The sequence below is a fragment of the Epargyreus clarus genome, unplaced genomic scaffold (genome assembly GCF_041222505.1).
Source record: "Epargyreus clarus isolate Ecla_fem2 unplaced genomic scaffold, WU_Ecla_fem_2.2 ptg000014l, whole genome shotgun sequence".
Classification (NCBI taxonomy): Eukaryota; Metazoa; Arthropoda; class Insecta; order Lepidoptera; family Hesperiidae; genus Epargyreus; species Epargyreus clarus.
Window position 1 is genome coordinate 4,769,654 of NW_027332222.1, and position 27,255 is coordinate 4,796,908.

Sequence of the window (27,255 nt, forward strand, 5' to 3'; positions counted from 1 at the left end):
TATTATTCACCGAGATTCACGGTTGACCTTGTATTACAGTATATATGCCTGAGCGCTGGGTGCTCTCCACCCTCTATCTCGAAAAGGGTTGAACGTATAAAAAAAAAGTTTAGACAAAAGTTGTGGCAAATTTATTTATCTTTAATTTTTATAATAGGTGTTGAAGTGATTGGAACCATAGAAACGGAGATAATTGCAAAAAAACGATTTTCGTGACCTTTGACCTTGAATAACTTACGACGCAGACACGAGATAATATGAGACTTTTGAGACAACTTTTAGAACGCCAAAATAAAGCTGTATACGAGTTTCCAGCTTATTATCTCAAATTCCGAGGTGAAACCCTAAAGTGACTGGACTAATAGTTCAATTGTGAATTGACATTTATTGTTTACAAGCAGGTGACGTCATTTCAGCTTCGGCCAATCCCGAACGTTGTCAATCATGTGCAATTGCTTTATTGAAAAGATCACAAGTATTTTTAAATTATTTGGGGCTTAATTAGACAGAAGAAGACAACTGGTGCTGTCGCACTCAGCTCAAAATCAAATTGGGACTGTTCTTATGTTAACCCACAAACGACGTCGTTCTGATGATTGCTTTAAGAAATAAAACGGTAAGGCGCGCTTTTGTAATGGCAGCCACACACGATACAGTATACTTGCGCAAGCTTGGACTTGTACAAATTCACGTATTTCGGAGGCGACCACAAACGGCTCAAGCATGCTTGCACAAATATCATTTCACTGATATTCGTACAAGCGTGCGTACCTGCTCCATTTAAAACAATATCATTTTTAGAAAGTGAGCTACCTGGTTGTATTGTTTTGTGCTATGGATGATGCAGTGGCAATAGCTGGCTTTATTTTAGCTACAAAAAAAAACTGAAAACTCACAAGAGAAATCGAACAAAGACATGGCCAAAGACATGGCTCATTTCTGTAAATATTTATAAATTCTTCCATAATATCGCGAACTCCATGTCGCTCGGAAGTCACGTTCATTTTGGCGCAAAAACGACGTGCTTACGTGTAGGTGGCTAGAACAGTACTGAAACTTGCGCGCGCTCCCACACACGTTCATGTAAACTTGCGCAAACTCAAATTTGCACAAGTTGAGAATTGAAATTTGGAACTTTTTAAAGAACTTGTGCAAGTGAACAACTTGCGCAATTATCTTCCAACACACGATACAGTATACTTGCGCAAGTCCAATTTTGCGCAAGTATACTGTAGCGTGTGTGGCTGCCATAATATTTAAAATATTACTATGAGCTCTAGCCACAAAATACAGATCTGTGGCTCTAGCCAATCCCCAGCGGTGTTTCTTATGTCAAATTACGTCGTACAGCCACAGGATTTTGCTTTGACATCTGTCATCTGCCATTTTATTTTCTGTATACTTACGCTTACTTGAATTAAGCTTTTTCAAATTATATAGAAAATATTGTACAATAATTGATCGTCATAGTTGCGGCTAAAAATATTTGGCGAGTCTACATTATCTTGCGGTAATTAACTCGAAAATATTGTATTACGTTTCTAATGTTACAATGAGTGAGTGGCCGATGGCCGATCGATAACTGCTGTTGCAACTGATGTTAACAGGTTAGTATTATTTTTATTGATACAAAATTAATTTTGAATAAATACGTAATTGATTTCGGGATGAATAATTGCTACTGGATATCTGAAATGTTTGTTACGTACACGTCCATTTCAACTGTTACCCTTACGGTGCCTAAAATCAATTACAGGTGCTGGGAATTAGGTAGAATCGTAGACAAATCTGCAATTACCTAATGGTTATATTCAAAATTTAATATTATACATTTAAATACCGTGTACCATACAGTTCAATTTGCGTATATAATTTGTTGAAACTGTATTTTTCATAAGCGTCGAGTGCTCCTTGTCAGATGGAAATTATTAAAAATATAGGTTTAGAAAGCGGTAGAATTGGTAAGTATTATATTTATGAACTTTATGATGTTTAAAATTAAACTAAGTGAACAGAAAGACACTGAGTACATAGATAAAAACAATAATTGTGTAAAATATTTATACGAAAATTGGATTGGTTTTTACTAGGGATATAACCTAGTATAGTTAGTAAGAAAGTATAATTTCGAGTTTGATAATTATTTCCAAAACCGTCACTTTATTATTTATACTTTAGCAGCTATCTTGCCAGTCATACTGACATACAACAACAATAACAATTAAAAACATATATATTTGTCTCGTAGTCAAAAAGCCTAGCTTTTCTATCATACCTAACATAAATTTCTGAACACATGAAGTCCTGGTCCACATGATTGTCAACCTCATTCTATTGTTTCATAGATGTTTTTCCTGTCATGTAACCACACACATGCAGAATGTGAAGGTACTGCAGCAAATTAAATCTTGTACGATGAGACAAGAGTGTACACAGACAATAAACCCACGTGATAAGGAAATGGCCTAGAATCTTTATTTATGCTGTATTACTATTAAACAAGTGAATTGCTATGACTGAATGGATCAATATGGTGCGGCATTAAATTTGCTGTTAGTGTTGATAAGTTTCTCACAATTATTAATCAAATATAATCAAGACTGTAGAAATTCTAAAACATTCAATAAAGTGACTCTAGGTTATATAACAAGCCCTGCAATTATATTTAAAAAATAGATTCAATAAATGATAAACCTGTTTTAATATTAATTAAGGAAATGTTAACTGATAAATAGAGATATACATATAAATACTCTTAATTATATTAATACATTTTTGTGTTACTTATAAATTAGTGTTGCCGTCATTGCTTTGGTATTTGGCGAGGTCTCCTTGTCATATGTTTTAAGAATAGTTTTTAGATTGCATCTTAGTAGCAAAGACTCTATTTAAACTATAAAAAATATGATGATTGTATTGTAACATGGTAATGGCATATTGGGTTAAGACAATGGGAATTAGTAAACGACTCTCAGGAATACACATAAGTGGGTTGTTGGAACGCAGTTTGTCAAAATGCTTGCAATGCAAAAGTTTGTCAAAAAAACACATCAGTTAAGTTTGTTGCCTTATGAAATTTTGTATTGCAAATCAATTAACGTTGTGCCTCATATTATGGCCATCAAAAACTGTGTTTGTGATCATAGACCCATGTGGTTATGAAAGTTTATACAGGTACACTTTAAGCATGTCAAGTATGTTTGGACTATGTAAGTATCAGTTTGTATTAATTTTCAATATCATAGTTACCCACACAATATTGTATAATGTTGTGATAAATATGTTTTATTTTTACAGTTGTTCAAGAATCAAGACAAAGAAGAAAGAACATATGAAAAAAATCGGACTTTGAAAAGTGACAGTGTGATCGATTGTCAGTTTATGATTGATTTATGGTCATAAACTGTCCAGTGTAGTGTGTCAAGATGGATCTCCCCGACTGCCCTCCTGGGGCGGAGGGCTACCAAGACTCCGTTACTGAAGTAGCCAAGAAACTAGATGACAATACGTGTACTAAGGTAAATATGAAATTCAATTTTTTTAATTTGTTAGCCACTTAGTTCCCTTATATATGATTATTTGATTAATAAAATATTCTATTTTTTACTAATAAGTTTTTGGTCACTTTCATTACGTTACATTTACGTAGATGTAAACAAGTTCTGACTTTAAATTAAAAAAATATATAACTCATTCACACATTGATTTATTTATCTATTGTGTCAATTTCATTAACATGTTTTATTTAGAGAAAAAAAAGAAAAGTAAGTGAATGCACACAACATATTACAACAATTTATTCAAGATATTTATCATTCTTATCTATTAAATTAATTAATTGCCTTTATGATAAAAAATAACGGTTCTATTGCCAACAGCAACTGCCAGGCAATGGTTTGTATAAGACATGCAACATATACTGTTTGGTTTACTGGTTGGAATAGATACTTTGAAAATTCTCAATTTGTAGTTTAAAATAAAGTGATATAGTGAGGTTTTCAGCCACCTAAGTGAAAAACAAAAACATATACAACGAAGGAATAATATATATGCAATTTTGTCACTCAAATGTGTTACACAGTTTGGAAATTGATTTGACATTGAGGAAATAGGCCAGCGAAAAAAGTATGAATACAATAATGTAACATAAAATATGTATTTTATGAGATTTTGCTGACCTCCCGCCCTGCGCTCCCGTTACACTACACCTCTATTAAAATAATTAAATAAAATCTGACTACCTTGGGATTATATTGGACATACAGTGCACTGGTGGGCACAGAATATTTGCTCATAATGATATTTTAAATAGATCATGAGAAACATTTTTATGTTCCATGTTAGAAAAAAATATTTTCAGATTAAAATGTTTAAAAAATCGTGTAGCCTTGTCCTTATTGATTAATGTCATGTCCTTAGTGATTAACATTCCCGCTCGAATATCAACAATATACGCCCCTTCTACAAATGAATCTAATAAGCTTAATTATATATGAATATCTTTGGTATGGTGTTATGAGGCGAGTATATTTGAATTTGGTATTGGGTGGATTTAAGCTCATTTGCCATAACATTCATTTTGCTACATTTCATAAAAACTATACGTATAATCATGATTTAGGTGTACCGTGTTTAAGGCGTGGCTTCGTCATATATTAAAAAAAGGACAGTAGGGTAATGGCTTAGCGTGGATCCGCCACCGGAGACAGTAGTTAAATGTACGAAACATGGAACAGGGTAAAAAGCTTGGAAATTTACTTAGGCAATAGATTTTCTTATTTAAAAAAATGGGGTATAGGAAATATTGCCGTCTGTACTGCCGTTGCCGTACTGCCGTCTGGGGCGGCATCCTCTGCAAGCATTCGGGATGTCACATAAAAGGTGCTCTGATTCGTTCCTTGTGTAATTTTGGATTCAATCAATCAAAACCGGGTGTCATTTACTTTACGGATGGCACGATACCGAAGGTAAAAAATACTTTTAATCAAGATTTATTTGATGCTAATTGTTCTAGCAAGGGAACGACTTCTATTTACCATCGTATTATGCAACTACATTTTTGCGTATATTACAATAATAGGTATAATTTTTTACCTGTATTTCTTCCTACCCTCGGTGAAACAAAGATTTGGGATGGGATCATGGTTATTTCATTTTCGACGTAAGCATTACAGGCTGAATATTTAAAAATTTGAATTTAAGATATTTGGAAATTTATTTTATAAGCACTATATTACAATTAAGGTATGCTACAAAATAGCAATGTAATTATATTAAATGAATTAATTACTCATGTTAGCTACATTCTATGTAGTTCGACGTCTACATATAAGGTGTTCTAATAAATAATAAATTTATATCCTGTCCTATTCATTAACAAATGTCTATATCGTGCAGTGGCCATTTAACATTAGGTGTTCACGTACGAGTATGTGCACTATTTAAAAAGATCCGTGGCGACAATGCTCTTGATATATCTTATTATCATTAAGTTATTTTGTCCCAATGTGTAAACTCTAATTAAAAATATTTTGGTGAATGGGTACCTAACAATTTAGTTGAAACTTCCCGAGTAAAATTCCTAAAAACGTGAGCGATTAGAGTTTGATGTATGTGTGCTGGTGTGTGTGTGTGGTATACCAAGATTGATGTGGTACATTATGTATTGAGGATGAGACGAGTAATGAGACTTTCGTTTATTAAATGTAGCACAAGGAATCCGTTACATGAAATGTGCATACGTCACACAACTTCCCCTTTGGTTGAAAATACTAAAAAGCAAAAAGAGAATGTTAATTTAAGGATTCGTTTCAATAATCGTTTAAATATTTCACCTGATCAATTGATCAAGTTAGTTCACAAAAAATAGTAAAGAAAAATAATATAAGTCGACAGTATTTATGTTACACGTTTCTTACTACGAAAAAATCGCGGGAAATATTTATGTACCGGAAAATATCGCGTTTTGTGTATATACGATCTTCGTAGGCGCTGCATTGCGACTGTCACGCTGGTTTGGTAAGTATATTATGAAGGACAAAACTACCAAAAGTAAATATGATTAATAAATATAAAATATTAAAAAATAGTTGTTATTGTATCTTTTATTTACCTTTATTAGAACAGGGTTATTGAAATTTTGCTAAAATGGTTTTTATTGTATTGATAGCATTTTATTTGGAAACCTTTATGTCACCACTACATACGAAGAATAAGATAGCAGAAGAAAATTTGGAGCTATGGCCACATGCAAGCTAATATTGAAATGAACAGAACAGCAAGGAGTTTTATCTTTTTAGTTCCTCTGGTTGGCTACTGTTCGTAAATGCTATGATTATACAAAAATGCGAAAAAACCATTTTGAGCAAATTGTAAAGTATAGTTTTTTTTTTGACGTATTATATTTATCTACTCTTATCTGGGAGCCCTGCGAATACTTCGCGTATATCGGTTGTACAAAAATAAGTTACGGATACATCTTATAAAGTTCATATTATCAACGTGAACATGCGCGACTTTTCGGGAAAAATATTTTTCTGCTTATACTATTTGCTAAGACAGTATTTTCATTTTGCAGGCCGAACAAGAGTTTCAAGAACATTTGAACAGTTTGAAGGTCAAGGTCGAAGATGACACCTATCGCTGCATGGTGGAGCGTCGATGCCGCGATGGATCCGGCAAATGGATCTACATGTGCTACCCTTGCGCAGCCGTCTGCAACGGAGAGAGTATTATGCAGGTAATTTTCTCACTGTAGCTCACTCACGTCCATTCTTGTGGAACTTGGCATTGTCCACTCTTGTGTGTCATTACTCAGTAAATTATATGTTTTACTGTCCAATATACATTTGTGGAATTAAATTGCGAATGGTAAATTAACCGAACCGAGGCAATTTATTGGCAATGACTTTTTTTACGAGATGGAGATTTAATTCATATAAAAATGTTTTTATTATATCGCTTTAGGCGTTTATATTGTTAAACTATTACTTAATTTAATTTGCAGTTGCATATATCGGGGAAGAAACACAAGGCCAAGTTATCCTCGAGAAATGTTTGGCCGGTGGGAATATTTAAATATAACCCAAACAACCAAAACGATAACAAAACCGGAGGTAATGTTTCAATGGTTTTATAAGAATGAGATGATCAATGTTTTTTAAGACCTTATCTTACCAATCATTTAAATTTGCCTATATCATCCGTTTTTTGCATGTCTATAGCTTTCCTTTTAGAATAAGAAATACTATGCTGATTGCTGAAGTACGCCATGTTGGTCAATTGCGGATTTGTAGACTTGATATGTTTGAGAAATATAGAAAATTAATATTGACATAAATATTGATTGTTGCGTTCAACAGGTAAGGTGTCACAGAAAATGGGAGAAGAGTCAGATGTTGTGAATCACTCGACTTCGGATTTCGATGCAAAGTACAATAAGCTGAAAGAAATCCGATGCCATATTCAGGACACTCTGGACAATGTTACGTAAGTAATATTTGGTGCCTGGATAAAATAACATGAGCATGAAAATAAAAGTCCGATAAAAATATCAAAATATTTTGACAATAGCCAAGGCCGTTTAAAAAAATATTATTTGTAATTTATTATCATAATCAATTAAATAAATATACTTAATACACATTCTACATATTACCGTAATATACAGTGATTTTTTTAAGAGCAATGATCGAATCTAGTAGCATTATTGTAGGTTTTAGTTGCCTGGGATCAATTTTAAATTTGCCGCTCAGACGGGGCATACGCCGAAAATCATTATTTTAAGGATGATTATTAAAAAAATGTAGTTTTTAATTTAATTACACTCAAATCAATCATTTATCATACCATATTAATATTGAGTTGCAATCATGGATTATTCGTGCAATGTTGCCGCCCCCGGAAATTTGCCGCCCGAGAACGGAAGGTTGCAGCTAAGTTAACACTGGTTTGTATGACAGGGCGCCGCTGATCGGCGTGGAGTACCTGATCGAGCACCCGCCGCTGGAGTCGCACTACGAGCCGAGCTACATGTGCACGCTGTGCTCCAAGCAAGGCCACCCGCGCACCATCGTCAACCACTTGACATGCTTCTGGCACCGGTACAACTACCTTGTGAGTTTACCTCTATTTTACCTTTTTGTTTTATAATCATTATACCACTTTTTAACAGACTTCAAAAAAGGAGGAGGTTTTTCAATTCGAGCGTATCATATATAGGGTCGTTTTTTGTGATTTGTTTCTTAAAGTAAAATATGCAAACCAAATTAAAAAAAATGTTTATCGTGTCTGGATTGATATGCATTTTGAGTTTTTTATCTTACTCCGGAGTGATAAATGAATAAAAATATGTATTAAGTTTCATCTGACACACGAAAAGCAAAAATCCTAGCTGTTTTCAGTTCAGTTTCTGAATTAAATTACTTTACTGTTTTACGTTAAGTTTCATATTCGAATTTCTGTATTCGAATTTGATACTTCTTCCACTTCCACGAGTCACAATCAGGTGCGGGGTCGGTGCACTTCCGTCTGCAATATTTTAAAGACAATTTAACAAAATATCTACTAAAAATAATATAATTTTCCCTTTCCACAGCAACGGCACTTCTCTCGCGCGTGCGACCTCCTGAAGCCGTACCGCGCCCAGAACCGATACCGCGAGGGCGTCATCTTCATCATGAACCGCGTGGCGCAGCGCATCGTCGAGAAGTACGGCCTCACGCGCCCCGTCCACATCGACAAGGAGGAATATGAGAGGGAGAAGTTAGTGTTTTGTATCTGTACATATATTTTTTTTATGTTATAGAAGAAGCAGATCAGTATGCAGCCTACCTAAAGTTGTGTGTCGCTATAAGACATTTAGGGTAGACATTGTCACACTTATAGTTATCATAGATACTTTCCTACTCCTAAGAATTGATTAGGCTTATTACATCCATTAAATCAGAACGTGGCAATGCTGCACTACTGCTATTTATTTATTTGTTATAAGGCAGAGTTACGTGTGGAATCATGGATGGCCACAGGTTCACTTCAAAGATAGTAGAACATACTTTAATGAGTCTCCTATACTATTTAACACAGATGCTTTAAAATCTTTAAATTCTGAAATATATATACATAATATATACATACATATATACATACTCCATATATACATAATATCTAGTGTAACGCAGTGTCCTTTCACAGTTCATACATCATATTGTTCGTATTGTTACAGAGACCGTATACATCAGTGGATCTTCAAGGGTCCACATTTCTCGGAGACTGAGTCTTGTACATTTGAGGAGGTGGTCGATATTGATTTAATCAACATGTTGCACAAATCTGGTAAGTTATTATTGTAGAAGATTTTTACGTATCGTTATTTTAAATATTTGTAAATTTAATTAGATCATGATCAATGGTTAGGAAACTCGGCTTTTTGATCGAGGGGTCCGAGGTTCAAATTTCAGGCGTGCGTTTTAGAAATAATTATCACTTGCTTAAACGGTGAAGGAAATCGTCGTGGGGAAACCTACATACCCGAAAAATCTTAAAAAAAGTTTTTAAAAATTTGTGAAGTCTACCAATACGCATTTGGCCTGTGCGGAGTGGACTATGGCCTAACCCTTCTCATTCTGAGAGGAGACCCGTGCCATTGGGACAGTAATGGGGTGTTGATGATGTCTGTGATCTAATCTTTTTTTCTTCTTTTTTTGTGGTCAATTCAACCTAAATATGTAGGTATCACCATGATTAATAACTTTCGAGCAAATGTTTTATCGCATTTTTGTTTAATTATTATTTGTTCTTCTTTTGCAGATGATGAAACTGCTGCAACGTAAGTAGCGTTATTTATCACAACAATTTTATTTAACATTCGCTATAGAAACTTTGCTAATTTTACGGACTACGTTGATAGCATTCGTGATTAAGCGTGCATGTACATTTTATTCCTCCCTTTCTTAACCGCAGAACAAAACAGCTCTTGATATTCTTATTATTATTTCCACAGTTCTTTATGCAGGGTTTTAGCACTAAATTTGTGTTTAGTGTGTTCTATCATACTGTTATTAATTGTTATGGTCATTTATATAGTTAAAAAAGGAGAAACAAAAATTGGATAACGGTTTCATAACTCGTGCCGAACATTTTATTATTAATTATTATACTCGTCTTATCGTAATAATAATTGTATTAATTTTTTTTTGTTATTTCTAGGCCAAAAGATCCGTCGCCTCCTGTCGTTGCCGCGCCGAAGCCGCAAAATAATTCAAATGTAAGGATATGGTACTGTTAATATTCCTTACCTGTCAACATTTATATTTCGATTTTTTTATAGAAAATAAAAGATTAGGCCATACCGAAGCGTAGCTAGCGTAGGCAAGCTAAGCTTATTTCAATTTTATGAAAGTAAATTAAGACACGTGTCTGGTACTGTGTCTGAATATGCTTATTCCTGGAATTGATGAATCAAAAACAATTAAAACTTTGTAAACTTTGGTTGTTTCACCTTGAAAGATAAGAAGAACGTACCATACGTTTGGATCCGATAGGCACTGTTGTCAACCTTAAATTGTCCGTGATGTATAATTAACACCTTGGTCGAAGTTCGGCTGTTAGGTGTTTATTAAAAATTTTAGATGGTCCATTATGAGGCAGAAATAGGTGTGGCGTTGGTGCCGCCGGAGTCGAACCACAAAGGGTTCTCCCACCTTAAGGCCTTTAGCGTTGCCAGTGACGAGTGTATAATGTGGTGTTTGTGTCGTCAGCGCGGGGGCGGCGGCGCGGCGCGGCGCGCGCGGCGGCCGTCGGTGGAGTCGCTGTCGGACCTCAGCGACGAGCTGGAGCGCGCGGCCGCTGAGACGCGCGACGACCGCACGCGCAGGTAACTACAGGAAACGCCGTCGCAGAGAAATTTATTTTCACTACGCGTTTATATTAGCTTGGGTTGTATCTATGTATGTATGTAACGGAATCTTTGAACTTGATTTTTACCCACCTTGAACGGTCCGATTAATTTAAAATTTTGAACAATTATTAAAAACCGATGACAATAAACGATTTTAATAATTTTATCCCAGTCTCCTCATCAGGATCGTTAGGAATCAGGATTAACGATTTTACTTGTGCGATTTTACTGTGGTTTTTAGTTTTTAAACTATAATTATTTTATAATATAAGAGTAGCAGACGAACATGCAGTTCATTTGATGATAAGTGGGTACTGCCACCCATGGGCATCTGTAATAAACCAAATCAATAGGATTAGATATTCCTACCTAAGGTTGTGGCCACAGATGCACCGCTAACACCCTGAGGACTAAGCTGGAACGCCTCGGAAAAGTGTGTCTCCCTTACCACACCCTTCAAACCAGAACACAGCAACGCTGTTAACACTGCTGTTATGTGGCAGAAATAGGTGTGTTCTGTAAAATGCTGTATTGCAGTAGATATTTGAAAGTTGATAATGATAATGTAGAAACAATTGAAAATAAATTATTTCAAACTATCGAAAAGTAACTGCGTTGCGCGTATGTTACAAATACCATGTAACGTTGATTAAATATTATTTTCTTACAGATTCAATCAATTCCAACCAAAACCGCGTTTCGAGCCATACGCGGATAAAGGGCGCGACGCGAGTGCTCGCGGCAGATACGCCGGGAAGAACGTTGCGTCTAAAACTAACGATCCCAAGGTATTAGACAAATCTATCTACATTTGCATCTTGCAATACGTGGATTAAATTTTAAGAACGTTCATTTACTTCAAAATTAACGGCGTGTGCAAAATGATTTACTTATGTGGAAAGAAATTTAAAAGATTCATTTTACAACGTTCACGTTCTTCTCTTATTTATTTCGTTATACTTTATATAAAAAAGCATACAAGGGTGTGTGTTTAAACAATTATAAATGAACTTTTGTCGTCACAATGCAATTCAGAAGCGTTATCTATTGACGAGTTGCTTGACGTCACCACAAACTATTTCAAATTTCAAAACTTACGTGTACATAACCTCTTCAATGTAAATGAAATACATATTATGCACAGACGGGCCGGCCGGCCAACTACGAGTACAAGGTGAAGCTCGCAGACGAGAAGCGGCAGGCGGCCGCCGACGCCGCCAAGAAGACCCTCGCCTACCACGAGAAGAACCCCGAGAAACACCCTCTCTACCCCGAGGAGTGGAAGAAGTTCTGGAACCGCCGATACAAGGAGATACAGGCTGGTTAGACACACTTGCTGTTTGTAACTGAATTTTGGGAGGAATCGTACTCGTATTACCATGACATTATTTCGTGAGTTATTCTTATGTGGTGAATTTTCTTATATTATGGATATGCTCTATGCTATCTATGGACTGGAAATTTATAAAATCATAAACCTCAAATAAAAATATAATGTTATTTACGTAAAACATCTTGTGCATGTAAAGATAAAACACAAACAAGCAATCGCTTGTAAGATGAAGTATTTAAGAAGCGCCAGGACAACTTTGCAAATAAATAATACATGTAACTGTATCCATTTTAGAGGGCAAGGACCCATCGAAGCACGATTTCAAACCGGAATGGATAGTGTTCTGGACGGGACGGATGAAGGAGCTCCACGTCGAGGAGCTGCGCATCCAGGTGAACGAGATCTACCGCAGGATGTGCCTGACGCCGCCCGCCGTGACGTCACCGACCGAGCGCGTCCCCGACATCAAGGAGCCGCGTCACCGCTCTCCCGAGCTGAAGGAGCGGAGGGATGTGCGCCGCCGCTCGCCGCCCCCGCGCCCCGCGCCCCCACGGCCCGGGCGGCCCGCCCCGCACGACGGCCGCCGCCGCTCGCCCGAGTACCGCCGCTCGCCCGTTCACCGCCGCTCGCCCGATCTGAGGCGACGCTCGCCCGATCTAAGACGACGCTCGCCTCCCTACCGACGGGACCATAGGTTTGTACTCTTTACTCGAATTGAGTTCTAGTGCACGAAATATAATCTTGCCTTCTCTAGACGAAAGTGGGTACTTAACATGATTCAAAATAGCCTGTAGTTTCAAATTTTATTAATAAAACGGTATATCCCATTTTTGCCTAAAACCGCAGCTTTTGCTAAAGTTCTCTTTTTGTACACTCACCACACCGATAGACTCAATCTAGTCAGTTAAGCATCATTATCAAAATCTGGTGTTTGTCATCAAAACAAACTTACTTTCATGCTTGCACTACTTTCCCGACAAACCTGGAAAAAATTACATTAAGTTAGCACACACATGATTCTTAACAAACTTACTAGCGTTTTGCTGTGACTGTTAAATAATGTTTGGCTGTTTTTGTACAAAATATGACGTTGCGACGGGCAGACATTAGATTTCGGTTGTATTTAAAAGCAATCCTGATTTATAATTGAAAATCAATTTAGGTCACCGAACTTCAATCACCGTCGCTCCCCGCCGCGCCGCCATTCCCCCTCTAAGATGATCCGTACTCGCTCAAGAAGTCCCATGTCTATACGGTACCTTTTTATATCCATAATAGTTCTGTGTATTAGAAATATTAACGTACAAACTGTCCGTAGCGTTTGAAATATGCACGGTTCTGTTTTTTTTATTTAATTTATGTGCATGTTATGCTACATTACGTTTATAATTTCATTGAAATAATTTAAATGTATGTTATGTAGCTTTTTGTTGTATAGCTTTTAGTTTATTGCACATCAGAATATGCTACTCATTGACATAGATACATATCAGATTTTGTAGGTACAAGTTATAGTACAAGTACAAAAATAAAGTACATGCAAGCAAAACTAAAAGGAGTCATCGCAATCGCATGATGCAAACAACTCAATTTAATAACGATGATAATTACTCTTGCTACAGAGAAATTAATAAAATATGTACGTTACTAAAATAGTTTAAATATATACAGCATGCGTAGTCCGCCGCGCACGAACTTCGTGCTGGAATCGCGCAGCAGCCGCAGTCCGTTATCGCGGCGGGACACGGCGCACCGGAACCGCAGCCCCCGCGACCGCAGCCCCGCCCACCGCAACCGCAGCCCAGGCCACCGTAACCGCAGCCCGGCGGGCCGCAACCGCAGCCCCGCGCCGCGCGAACGCAGCCCCCTGCACCGCAACCGCAGCCCGGCGGCCCGCGGCGCCGCCCCGCCCGGCCGGGACGCGCGCCGCCACCGCAGCCCCGTCGCTTCTAACACGCTACAAACTGTGCTCGTCTCTGATGACGAACTGAAGCCGTAAGTCAATTCTCGTTATTTTTCGTTCGTCTTATATTTTGGCCTATAATCAGCGAGAAATTATACCGAAATATCTTTTAGTTAACTACGCTATTGACATTTTACATTATATAAACGTAAACTATGCAGATTTGTTCACTTAAACAAAACTAATTAAATATTATACCTGCTTCATTATTGTAAATATGTTATTTTGGTTTCAAGGTGGGTAGTGAGGAAAATATAATATTTAAGGCATATTTACCTTTAAGTTTTTTTTATTTTTTTTTTTATAAATCTCTCAGTATCTTAATCACTAGACTATAACTGCTTCTATAACATATTCAATAACATAATAAATAATTGGTATTAACAGCGACGACGGCATATCCCCGTGGAACTCTGGCAATTCGCTGGACTCGCTCGGGTCGTTGCCGGACGCGCGGTCGCCGGTCGGCAGCGGCTCGACGCGCTCGCGGCTCGAGCGGTCCGAGCGGTCCGAGCGACCCGAGCGCGCCGCCAACGACAGCGCGGACAACATCGTCGCCACGCTCCGAATGCTCGTCGCGCTCGAGGACTACCTGGGCAGCCTCGGACCGAAGGTCGTCGATCTGTTGGCGGAGGCGATTAAGATGGAAAAGGTACGTTATATATTATGTTGGTTTTGTGGCTGTAATAATAATGCTGCTGCAGACAAGCTTAGCGCCATATAATTTGAGACTTTTTTTTGCAAGCTCTGACTTGTGATTTTGTATAGTTCATTTGATGGAAAATTAAAAAAACTATTTATCTTGAGTTATAAAACAATTTGATTTTAGAACAACAACAATATACTTATCAGACAGTTCTAAATTTAGTGAAAAAAATGTTGATTATCGCAGGTCCCTCCAACATAACCCTACATTTACTAAAATTTCATTCTGATAACATTTGTACACACAACTTATTTTTACTTATTGTCATGTCTTATTTTCTGTTAGGAAAAAGCGAATTCATCCGAGGAGTTGCTGGAGCGCGACACGGCGCTGGTGCTGATCGAGACGGCGAAGGAGAAGCTGAAGGGCGCGGCGCAGGCGGGGCTGGTGGCGGCCGCCGCCGTCGCCGCCGTGCGCGCTGCCGTCGTGCGCGCCGCCGCCACGCTGCACGAGGCCGACAAGCGCGCGCGGGCACGGGTACGCACACGCACATACGTACACATACGCACACGTGGATACGGCGCATATGTACGCACACACAGGACATGGCATACTCGTGTATGTACGCGATATGAAATACGCGCGCGGGCACAGGTACGCACACGCGTATGCTAACTATACATAAACATACATACACTTAAATACGGCGCATATGTACGCACACACAGGACATAGCATACTCATGTACACGATATGAAATGCGACGCGCACTCGTAGACGTTCTAACCTCGTACATTACACTCGTACTGTAAGGGTACGCACGCACACGCGTATGCCTCTATAAATATACACGTGAACGCATACACAAGGCTCATATGTACGCACACACAGGACATGGCATACTCGTGTATGTACGCGATATGAAATACGTAAGGGTACGCAGCACGCAGACGCATATACGACTATACATGTACACGTGAACGGATACACAAGGCTCATATGTACGGACACAGGACAATATCATACTCATGCATAGTCCGCGTAAAACTGCTAGTCCGCTCTGAATATAGAAATGAAACGCACCGCCATCGCAAATTGTATGACTACACCTGCCCGTGCGCACCGCCGCCACGCAGCACGAGGCCGACAAGCGTGCGCGGGTACGGGTATATACTCGAAACACATCCACACACATGCATTAAATAATATTATATGATCCATAGAACTGATAACCATAATCAAGACGAGATGTATAACTAAGGTACTAGAAGCATTGTCCATTAGTTTTATTAAGCCCATTAATAAAACAGAAAAGTACGTAGTTACATGTATCGGAGGTTACTTGTTCATACGTAACTAGCATTAAAGAGCGTGATTTAAATCCTTCATAATGGTGATCTGTACCCAACAATCGCATAGAAACGATGTAGACAATATACTTGTACACACTAAACACATTCACATTACTATTGGATGACATTAGTAGTGCACGTTTCTGTGATGATTCCAGAAAGCGGAGTTGAGCAAGAAGGCGGACAGCGGCAAGAAGGCGGGCGAGGGCGCGGCGGCGCTGCCGGTGGCGGGCGTGGGCGACGTGGACCGCGCGCAGATCGCGCAGCAGATGGCCGCCGCGCTCGTGGCGCAGGGCAAGACCGACGTCTCCTCCGAGGAGCTCGCGCAACTCGTCGACGCTGTGGTACGTAGATACTTATGTAATGTTTGATACTCCCCAATAATCGGGTATGTTACTGCCGCGTACGAATACATACTAATAATCCTTTGATTTGCGATATAAAACTGACAGCGCCCCGAAAACGGGCGATTATTCGCGGCGAGTACCGAATACATCCGAATCTGTTATTCATAATCGTATTCGCGCATATTAGTACATACTTTCGCCATACTTAAGTTTGATACATCAAATACGTTGTATAATGAATGATTATTAATAGTTTATCATATTTTATACGGAAGAGTCAAGGTTATTTTTAATAATTTAAACCTAAATCGTTGATTAAATCAAAATTAGTCAATGAAATCTTACAACATTACATTTTAGCCCTCTTATTTGTTTTGTAATACCAGGTCGGCATGGCTGAAGCAAAGAAACGAGAAGCGGATGAGAAGAAGCAAGCCACTGCGAAAACTCTAGCCAGCAAGCCGGCCAGGCCGTCGGCTATGAGCGGCACCGCGTCCGCCTTGCAAATGTTGCAGTCTGCCTATGATGATAAAAAGTTAGTATGGCATACTTTGAATCATATATTGAGAATTTAGTTTTATTTTCATTTTTATATTATGAATCTAAATACTGTGAGATGTGAATGAAATGTCGCCTTTGTGATTTGTTTTATAACGATTTTTAAACTGATGAATAAACAATTGGATGCATGTATCTTAAGACTGTTTATATTAGGTATGGTTGTAGACATTGTTAAAACGGAAAATTAATAGCCTTACATTCAAATTTACCACCATAAAATTGAATGCTAATTTTCTAACATCTCAGCGAATTTTATTATTCCCTGTTGTGAATAACTGTTCTATTATTATTAACATAGAAGTGAAAAGGAGGACGCGCCCGACGCGATGGATGGCCTTTCGGACTCTGACCTGGAGACGCTGCTGAAGAACTTCAACGAGCTGTCTGCGGAGGAGCAGCATAGCCTGATCGCGTATCTCAAGAAGCTGGAGGCGCGCGAGCCGCAGCGCGTGGAGCGGCTGCGGCAGTACGTGAGCGCGGCCGCGCGGAACGCCCACGCCGCGCCGCCCGCCCACGCCGCGCCGCCCTCGCCGCCCGCCCAGTCCGCCCAGCCCGCCGCGCCGCCCGCCCAACACGAGGCGCCGCGCGACGCCCCCGCGGGTGACGTGCGCCCCGTCAATATCGATAGTGACGACGACGATTATACCGTTGAAGATGTGAGCCATGTTTGTTTTTTATTTTACATTGGCTATATACATATATTTAAGTTGGTTTAAGCTTCCTTTTAATACATACATAATACGCAATCGTAAATTTGGTCGCAACTGATATAATATACAGTTTAAAGGAGTTTGAATCGTAGATCTTATTTGTTCTCCTAATAACAATGTGATAGTTGAAGACGTATTTGACTTAATATATATCAATCAAAAATGATTAATTTCAATATAAAAGTCATTAATTGCTCTGTTTCGTGAAGTATGACATTGTGTCCTACACACTATGAATTGTAACATTTATTTTTTGGTATTTCTTCTAGGTATTCAAATCTGTTACGGAAAAGGTAAAGGAAGATCAGATACGACAAGAAATGGAAATAGTGAAGAAATCGCTAGAGGAATCGAAGGTAACAGCAGCGGAGGCGACGCCCGTGCCGGTGGCGGAGCTGGGCATGTCGTCGGCGGCGGGGCTGCTGGCGCTGGTGCAGGCGTCGCTGCAGGCCGCGCACGCGCCCGCCGCCATGCCGCACTGCGCCGACGTCGTCGCCAGCGGCACGCAACCCAGGTCCTTCGGAGACTTGCCGGAAGCCCCCGCTCCCGCTCCCGTCATGCACCAAAACGCCATGCAGCCGAACTTCATCCCCACGTTGCAAACTAAGCAACCTTCGCCACTTTTTAAGAACCAGGATACGCGGGTACCCCAAAACCCGATGAGCTTCGCCGGCAACAATCCTAACGAGGATACGCGGCCGCAAAACCTAATGAACTTCGGCGGTAACATCCCTAGCCAGGATATGCGGGTTCCGCAAAATAAAATGGGCTTTGGGGGCAACCCTAACGAAGACACGCGGATTCCGCAAAACGTGATGGGCTTTGGGGGCAATAACCCTAACGAGGATACGCGGGTTCCACAAAACACAATGAACTTTGGTGGCAATAACCCTAACGAAGACACGCGGGTTCCGCAAAACATGATGGGCTTTGGGGGCAACAACCCTAACGAAGATAACCGTGCTCCACAAAATATAATGAACTTTGGTGGCAATAACCCTAATATGCTCGAACTGATGAATCACAACACTCCGCTATGGGAAACGAGGCAGCCGCACGTCATGCATAATATGCCCGGAAACATGCAAGGGAATAGGGGACCTCCGCCGAGAGACCAAGGTTACGATAATTATCCTCAAGAGAATACTTACAACCAAAGGGATAATGTACCGCAAGATAACATGTATAATCTGTGGCCGCAAGGAGGAAATTACAATAATATGAATCCTGGCAGAAAACACAACTTCGACGGTCCGCCACGTAACACCAATCAGCAGTTTAGTAATTATGAACACAATCACTCCCGCGGTCGAGGGCGAGGCAATTTTCCGAACCGCGGCCGAGGGCGCGGTAGGGGTGGATACTTTTAACTTTAGCATAATTTTGTAAGGACTATAATTTTTAACATAGACTAAATACATTTAGAATTAAGACAAACCTAGCAGTAAAATTATTGGTAAACAAATATTCTGCAGTTTGAACGGCTCTGTCCATTTAACTTTTCTTATATCTTGACATCTTAAAAGTAAAATAATAAATGAATGTATTTTATTTATGTTATATCTAATAACAGTCATGTAGAGAAATTGGCAGTGATAATAAACATTATCTTACTTAGCATTTTTGACTGTTGTGCCACATACATGTATATACAAATAATGATAAATTTTGAAATATCATTCTATAATGTAGGTGAAGTCCGCGCCAAACTTCTAGTCCACTCTGAAGATGTAGCGCGCAGTTGTAGTTAGAGAGCCAATGCGGTTGAACATAATTACAAGCATATACTCCATAGGAACAGTAAGGGCACGCTAACGCAGTTATTTATCCGCGGACACTTCTTCGTCCCGCTAATATCGACAATTTGCCGTTGCGACGTGACTCGTTTCTATATTCGGATCGGATTAGAAGCTTGGCGCGAACTCTACACGTTTAAAGATCCCACAGGTACATGTCTACTATTTCGGCAATAAATTCAGTATTAACGAAAATATAGCATTTTTTATATCAAGTTTGAATTAAGCGCGAAATCGCTCGTGGGTGTCTTAGTGTCGGCCGGTGACTTCACGCTACGACATCCGATAGAAAACTTCAATTATTATATAAATTATACAAATGGTACTTTAGAATTACAACGAAATTTAATAAGAACATTTTCTGTTATGAAATCAGCGGAATGGAGACTGTAATGTGACGATATTTTAAACCATTCATTTTTTATTACCTACCAATAGTGTATTCTTTGGTATTGTAAAATAGCGGTAAGATGTACAAGCATGTATTAAATAAATTCAGAAATAAATATTTTTCATTGAGGTCCCCTACACTTAGCATATGTGATAAAGCACGGATTGTCTAATATCGCGAGCAAAATTAAAGATTTTTTTTTATTTGTAGCAATGCAACATCCACATTAAAATCATGTTAGTTTTTTTTAAGACTATTAAAAATATAAGAATTTCAATTCAGAAGTATGAAATGCGCGAAATAAAATTCATTTTTGATTTCTTAAAAATGTATTATACTATAGGCTGTACAGAAATTATACCCATGATTAAATTTATCTATATTTGACAACTCCATTTCAGTAATTTCCTAACTCCATTAGTGCATCTATGTGTTCGGTTTCAGGGAGAATGTCTATTTCAACCAGCTCGGACTTCACTTTAGCACTCTTGGGGTCCAATGAGAAAAATCTAAACAATTTTGCTAGATTTATAACAGAGTAGGCGGAATACGAAAGCCAGTCTTCTACAAGTTCTTTCAGCATGTTGAACGCGGATAAAACTTGAGGTGAAATTTTAATTTCTGGAAAAGAAAACTATAAATTAGTAACTATTAATTAGAACACTACTCATTATATCGGTAAAGTTATCCAAGTGATAAATCTATGTTCAAATGTTACACCTTTTTGGCGTACGGCAGTTACAATTGGACGAGGCATTGAATCTAAGCTTCATTACAAGAACCACTATCTGCTTGATTACAAGAACCACTTATCGTCGGCTACATTATCCTAATTTTTTTTGTGGCAGGATTTCTGCCCGGGTCTACTGTTAATAAAAAAGTGACTCACTTGACGTGTTATGCTTGTTGACATCAAATAGGAAGAGGTAGAAATTTATTTGCAGGTAGAGGTCCTTCTCCGTGTACTCGCGGAACATGAGTCCCTTCCCGCAGGCGCGGCACAGCGGGTGTCCGGCCGCGAAGGTGTGCGGCAGGCGCGCGCTGCGGGCGCCGCACGCGGGGTCCTCGCACGCCAGCCGCCCGGAACAGTAGCGCTCTGCCGCACGTCGCAACTGCATGCTCAGCTGGTTATGAATCGCCGCCACGTACTCCACCGGCCTCACCCCGCACTTATCATTCTGGCACTGCTCCAAAAACGTCACCGTCCGGTTGCTCGACAGGAACGTCTCCCTTATCCGGTTCTCAGTTTTGCAGCTCTCGTTCGCGCACACGAACGTGAACTCCTCGCAGTACCTGTACTTTTCGTGTTCGTTCTCCACCTCGTACGTTTCGGTGTTTACGTTCTCCTTCTTCATTTGTTGCCTGTAGCCGGACGGGTCCAAGCCGAGGCAGTCGGCGACTCGAGCCGGGTCCATCCCCTCGATCGGCTCGCAGATACGCGATATCACGGGGTGAAGCTGGTGGGCCAAGTAGTACTTGAAATCGATTTTGAGATGTTCCGAATTTTTCAACTCCTCTATGTGATACGCTCTTTGTGTGGCCGAATTTGCGGTCCCATCTTCGCAAATGATGTAGGGCACGATATCTCCCTTCTTGAACCTCCGACTGTTTTTGCTGTTTAGTCTCATCGCGACTTGAACGTGCGGTTGCGAATTTTTGTCGGCATATTCATTCGGATTTTTTGTAAGCTGCTTTGTTATAATGAGGAGGGATAAAGGTATCTTGTTTGTTACTAAATCATCCTTTAGTTTATTTAGATGTGTTTGTATACTTTCTAATCTTTCATCGGCTGTTTGTTCGGAAAGAATTTGGCTTAGAATAAACTTTCCCGCTTCAGCTGCTAATTGTGACCAGTCGCGTCGAACGATATCTAAACCTTTATGTTCTTGCGTGTATGAAAATTCTCCATTCGCGGTTTTGCTTATCACGACAGCTGCATATTTCTTCTTTTTCAAAAGCAGCAAATACTTGAACACTCCATCGATGTCGAGTTCGATTTGTTTGTACTTTTTGTTGATTTCCCTTTTGAGATCATTACCGATTTTGAAGACATAATCATAGTCCAAACAGTTGGTGTTAATCATTATACTATCAGTGTCACCGTATACAACATCGTAATTTAATTTCTGTACTATTTCTTTGGTATCCATAAGAATTTCTCTACCCTTCATGGTGACGAGAGCCGCCAGCGGCTTAGCGTAAAATCTGGAATGTGTGAATCCAAGACAACCATACATTGAGTTAGCTGTAAGTTTGAGAGCCGTTTGCCTTATGTTGTATTGCATATATTGCTCCCTGGGCAAGTCTGGTGGTTTCATTAATTTCTTGACTTCACGTCTGCTTTCGACGAGCTTTTTAATCTGAGTGGGTAAGACTCCAAATTCTGTGTTCGAAGTCGGTAAAACCAGGTTGTTAATATCGTCATCTGAAGCGACAGCATTTTTCCTCTTTATAGTCGTGAAACAAATGTTATATTCCTGTATAATGCTTGGGTACAAAGAGTTGAAATCCATAAGTAAAATTAGTTTATCGTAAAATCCTTTCTTCGGGTCTAACACCAGACCTCCAGAATATGCTGCTTTTTTCTTTCCTTGTTTCTTGGAAGGATTACTTGTTCCTTCTTCCTGATCTTCATTGTCAGCGTCATTGGCTACATTCTTTTTACCGTAGACTTTATCTGGTACGATGTAGTCTTTCTCTGAAAAAGCGTGTAGCAAAAGGTACTCGTTCCTTTCTGATCTTCCGCCCATTAAAGTGCGGGACATGACATTGCCCGCAATTTGCGTTATTTGTAACGCTAGTGGAATGACATTGAGTTCGCACATCATTTTGAGAATATATGACGCATCTTGCATGCTGAGAGTGACGAGATGTAGTAATTCTGCACTGTTTTCGTAGTAGCGCGGTAAATCTTCTAAAGCGACATCGAGGCGATCACCTTCTTTCATTTTCAGAACGTTAACACAAAGAGTGTCGAGGTCGAAGCTCCTAGCTCTAATAAGTTCCATTGCAGAGAGTTTAATATCGCACACTAATCGCCCCAAAAATGCGTCCTTCGCTGCAAATTTTCTTTGTGGCGCCACAGATCTCTTCAATCTCCCCAGCCGTGACCAGTTTGGTATACGCAAATCTAATATATTTCCTATTAATAAATCTTGCTGGAAACCTTGTAAATCATGCCCTACGACTAAGTCTGGATCCAGTTTCCAGAACTGCACCATAAAGTAATTGAGTAGTTCTCTTTCAGTGTCACATTTGTTGAGTTTCGTCGCCTTGTATTTCGCCAAGTGCTGTTTAAGATCCAATGGCCACATCTCATTGCACTTCGTTATAACTGTAAAAGAGATGCTGTCATTAATTTAAATGTCTAACAATATTGTGGTCAACTTTATACTATAATATTGATTAGAAGAACTTACCACAAAAGTGCTGCTGAAAGGGTGGATTTGGTGGCGGCTTGTCTATTGGGAAACTGTTATGTGTTAAGCAGCTTAGCATCAGTATTTTGGTTTTGTTTGTTTTTGGATCTGTTACTGTCCTCATGTTTATCTGAAATACAAAAAACAGATCATTTATGTGAAATTTTAAGTAGGTAAGTAGATTATCGTACATGTCTTAGTAAATTTTTTTCTGTGTATATGTATATAAGATATTAGTTTATCACAAGCATATTAATGGCCAGTATTATGAATCTATACTAAAATTCTCCTTAAGAATTAAAAACACGCCAAAAACGTCTCATCAACTCTTCTGATAATGAGCTATAGCTTAAACATTTCTTTTAATTTGAATAGACATATGGCTAGCAAATTCAATGAAATATTATAGCTGATACGTTTTCAGCCAAAACAACTTACGGCGGCAATTACAATTGGCGGCGGTTCCAAATCGCTCTCATTTCTAATAACTGTGACTTGTTCCATTTTGTTGATAGCTGCTTCCAGTTTACACCAAGACACCTTCGCCTGTACATTCTCTGGTTGTTTTACTTCCAACCAACAGGGTCCTTTGATTTTCCTCCCAAGCAAGAATGTCTCTAGGGATGATGTGTTTGCTCCAAATATGTGCGAGAATGTAAGGTAGGTTTTGCCAGAGGGCGGTGGGGGTAATGTTGCCTGTAAAATGTAAGTCAAACTTAATATTTACCATGATTCTCTTGAAACCAATAAGAACATATTTGGATAAAACCTAGTTCTTCGTTTTTAAGGTGGTATTAAGTCTACCAATGGATTTGAGGGATGCTTGCGGTGACAACTGAAAACTAAACAATGAATTAGGATTTGTATTCTATGTTTGGGTATTATGTTCGCTTTTTTATGTTCATGCTTTTAGGCATTGGCTCTCACTATACAGGCAAACCTATTGAAGAGATACAAGGGAAATCTAGAAGTAAGGGAGACCGGGGAAATCCATTGTATTTTAGTAACTACAGTTTTACATAAACTTGTTGCTATACTTACTGAATATTTCACTTCTAGATAGTCTGACTGAGCTGGAATATCTGGTAAATTGAAGCAGTAGTTCTTTGTTACTTTCCTTGATTTAAATTCAGTAAGACCAAGCTCCTTGGCCACTGAGTTGTTGAATTCTTCATATACATCTGCAATTGTTACTTCTTGGTCTGTTGATTCTAATGTAACAGGATCCAATTTCTAAACAAAATGTATACAAAAGTATTATAAGTGTATTCTAAAAAAACTTAAAATCCTAAGCAAAACCAAGTACAAAATATATGTACATGCAACATTTTTGATGACACTTTCAAGCAAATGTTGACTTACAAAAGAGTAACAAGACCATATTTTACTGCAAATGAATACTTACATATTCCCTTGGCAATAAGAACAGCTGCCTGTCCACATTCTTCACAACCAGACAACACGATGCAGAGCCAGCCTTCTTATTCGATGGCTTCACATACACCTTACCAAACAGGTAGACTACACCTGGCTTCACGAACCTATCTTCCCAAGCATCTAGCCAATAAAACTTGAGCACTTCATCTCCTTCCTTGTTGGTTTGTAGTGGCAACTGTCCATCTGTATGAATTTGTGTTACCGCTTGGTTATCACCCATTTGATTTGTCCAATTGCTACTTAGAGGTTTTAGTTCCTTGGGCGACTCTTTCTTCACTGGGAATATCTCAAAGTCCTCATTAAGGAACTCCTCAGCAACATCTGTGATTGTGTTCAATGAAGTAGGAAGCTCTTCTTTGATTTCATTGACTGGAAGTGGAGGCGCATCATTGCTAAAGTCATCACCCAGGTCTATGTCTTGAGACTCAAATTCTTCAATGTTTTGAGTAGCAGAATCCTCAATTTCTTGTTTTATTTCTTTATCTATTTTCCACTCAGGCTTTTTAGGCGCAACATGGTTGTTTGATACTTTGGTATCAATTGTCTCAACTTCCTGTAATTTGATTTATAAATATGTGAATATTTTGTTAATGATACCTATGATACTGCTGCAGCTGATTGCTATTTGTAGAAATGGGTAGGAACATTTATTAATTTACATAAATGTTTCCAAATCTGGCATTAGACCATGACCTTTATATACAGCAGTGGAATATGTTGGATTGCAAATTATTTAATAGAAACATATATAGTAGTTTGTTGGTACTTACCATCTCTTGCTTAGGCGTTACTTTAACTTCATTTGAAAGTGCTGTTGCAGGTTTTTTGACAGCAGAAGATAGTGTTTTGAAGTAATTCTGAGCTTCCTTCTTGCTTGACTCCACTATGCTAGTTTTGGGTGCCACAGGTCTTGGTTTGGCAACTGCAGGAGCAGCATTTCCATCTAAATCTGACATGATATCTGATAGAATATTGTCTTCTGATAATTTAACATCCTGAAAATCACATTTTGAAGTTTATTAATATCTTTTTTAAGGAGAATAAAACACAAACTTTTGAAATAATACATGATTCCCATAAATCCCATCATGAAATATTTTTGGGAATAAAGAGCATGTCTGATGCATATTAAATGGAACCAGGGCCAACTTAGAAAAATGAAAAAATATAGAATTTTTGCTATTTTTAATTCTCATTTGTCCTGTAATATCTTGTATAATATTATTTTTACTGTATTATGGATCAATACAACCTAGGATAGGTGAATATCTATAGGAATACCTCTTTTTTCTTGGTAGGCATTGCACTCAGCAGATTCCTGATATTGCCTTTGCCTGCAGGCTGTGGGGCCACTCTGGCTTTTCTCTTCTGGCCTCTACCTGACTCCTTGTTTTCTGACGCCACATAAGTATCCTCAATCTGATCATCATCAAATATCTCTCGACCATCCTCCACATACCCAGTACCATCTAGAATATGGAAGTTAGTTACAATTAATATATAGTTAAATTGTTAAAAATTGCTTTGGGGTTTATTACTATTAAATATAAGGATAATGAAGTTACTTAGTTTACAGGGGTAACAATTATATTATCTAGGTTTGGGTATGGCTATTGTTCATTTGAAGTTCAACTACTTAACAACAGGTAAAGTCCAGTGATGTTAAGTTAATATATTATGTTAAATGTTTGAATAACAGCACATGGGTTTTGAACCAATGGTGGGGTAAGTAAAGTACTTGGTTATCAATTGAAAGTGAGTTACCGTCTTCGATCCAGTCGTCCTCCTGACGCTGCAGCACGCGCTCCGTGTACTCCCGCTCGTCGACCGTGTCGTACACATTTTCCATCTCCTCCACATCGTACTTGTTCTTGGAGCCCTTGCCTTTACACTGTTTTAACCTATCCAATGCCGATAACCGCCCGTGTTTGTCGATTTTCTGCCGCTTTGCCCTCTGCCCCGCTGCAACAAATTCGCAATTTTACGTAGAACTTCTGAAGAAATAAAACGTGTAATATCAGTGGTTCTTGATGTTACTATTTACCCAGGGATTCAGCCATGTTGCAGTTAAAGTAATTATTTATGTTTACATAAGAAAATGAAAATAAAGTTCAATAGAAAATAATCATTTCTTACTGACAGAAAACAAACTTGAAAGTTCATGAATTTGTTGATAAATTGACATGACATAAAAATTGGCGCGAACTTCGTTTCTTTTTTCACGATCGAGAAAACGCACAGAAACTAACATGTAAAGCCCTCTATTAAACTCGTTCAATTTCTTATTTCTAGTATAATACTTATTTTTAAGTCTTTTGTGAAGAGTAATGTAATATAAATAGTACATTATAAATATTTACATTAAATTGTCTTGAAAAGTTTAGGACGAAAATAAAAGTTAAT

General features: G+C 38.8%; 2 protein-coding genes across 6 annotated transcripts; one reads left to right on the top strand and one right to left on the bottom strand.

Moving 5' to 3' along the window:
• Positions 1–1,355: 1,355 nt before the first annotated feature.
• LOC140747251 (uncharacterized protein CG7065) lies at positions 1,356–20,111 on the top strand. Of its 5 annotated transcripts, none has more exons than XM_073079562.1 (22): positions 1,356–1,607; positions 3,298–3,518; positions 6,578–6,739; positions 7,007–7,115; positions 7,362–7,488; positions 7,962–8,115; positions 8,597–8,763; positions 9,224–9,333; positions 9,808–9,826; positions 10,207–10,264; positions 10,758–10,873; positions 11,568–11,685; positions 12,042–12,219; positions 12,525–12,924; positions 13,393–13,485; positions 13,902–14,225; positions 14,581–14,845; positions 15,185–15,376; positions 16,350–16,535; positions 16,925–17,073; positions 17,398–17,755; positions 18,079–20,111. In XM_073079562.1, the coding sequence occupies exons 2-22, from the start codon at positions 3,426–3,428 to the stop codon at positions 19,177–19,179; spliced, it is 4,479 nt and encodes a 1,492-aa protein (XP_072935663.1). In that variant the 5' UTR covers positions 1,356–1,607; positions 3,298–3,425; the 3' UTR covers positions 19,180–20,111. The 5 variants fall into 5 exon arrangements, with proteins under 5 accessions (XP_072935663.1, XP_072935666.1, XP_072935667.1 ...); XM_073079563.1 differs by having other exon boundaries at positions 1,366–1,510; XM_073079564.1 differs by lacking the exon at positions 1,356–1,607 and adding an exon at positions 1,618–3,209.
• A 195-nt stretch (positions 20,112–20,306) lies between these two features.
• Positions 20,307–27,046, bottom strand: DNApol-alpha180 (DNA polymerase alpha catalytic subunit). The gene is made up of 10 exons (XM_073079567.1): positions 26,897–27,046; positions 26,617–26,814; positions 26,134–26,321; positions 25,623–25,847; positions 24,821–25,405; positions 24,457–24,648; positions 23,854–24,111; positions 23,416–23,545; positions 20,886–23,330; positions 20,307–20,617 (listed from the first exon to the last, which is right to left on the bottom strand). Exons 1-10 carry the CDS (start codon positions 26,910–26,912, stop codon positions 20,394–20,396), a joined length of 4,461 nt encoding a protein of 1,486 aa, XP_072935668.1. The 5' UTR covers positions 26,913–27,046; the 3' UTR covers positions 20,307–20,393.
• Positions 27,047–27,255: the final 209 nt, after the last annotated feature.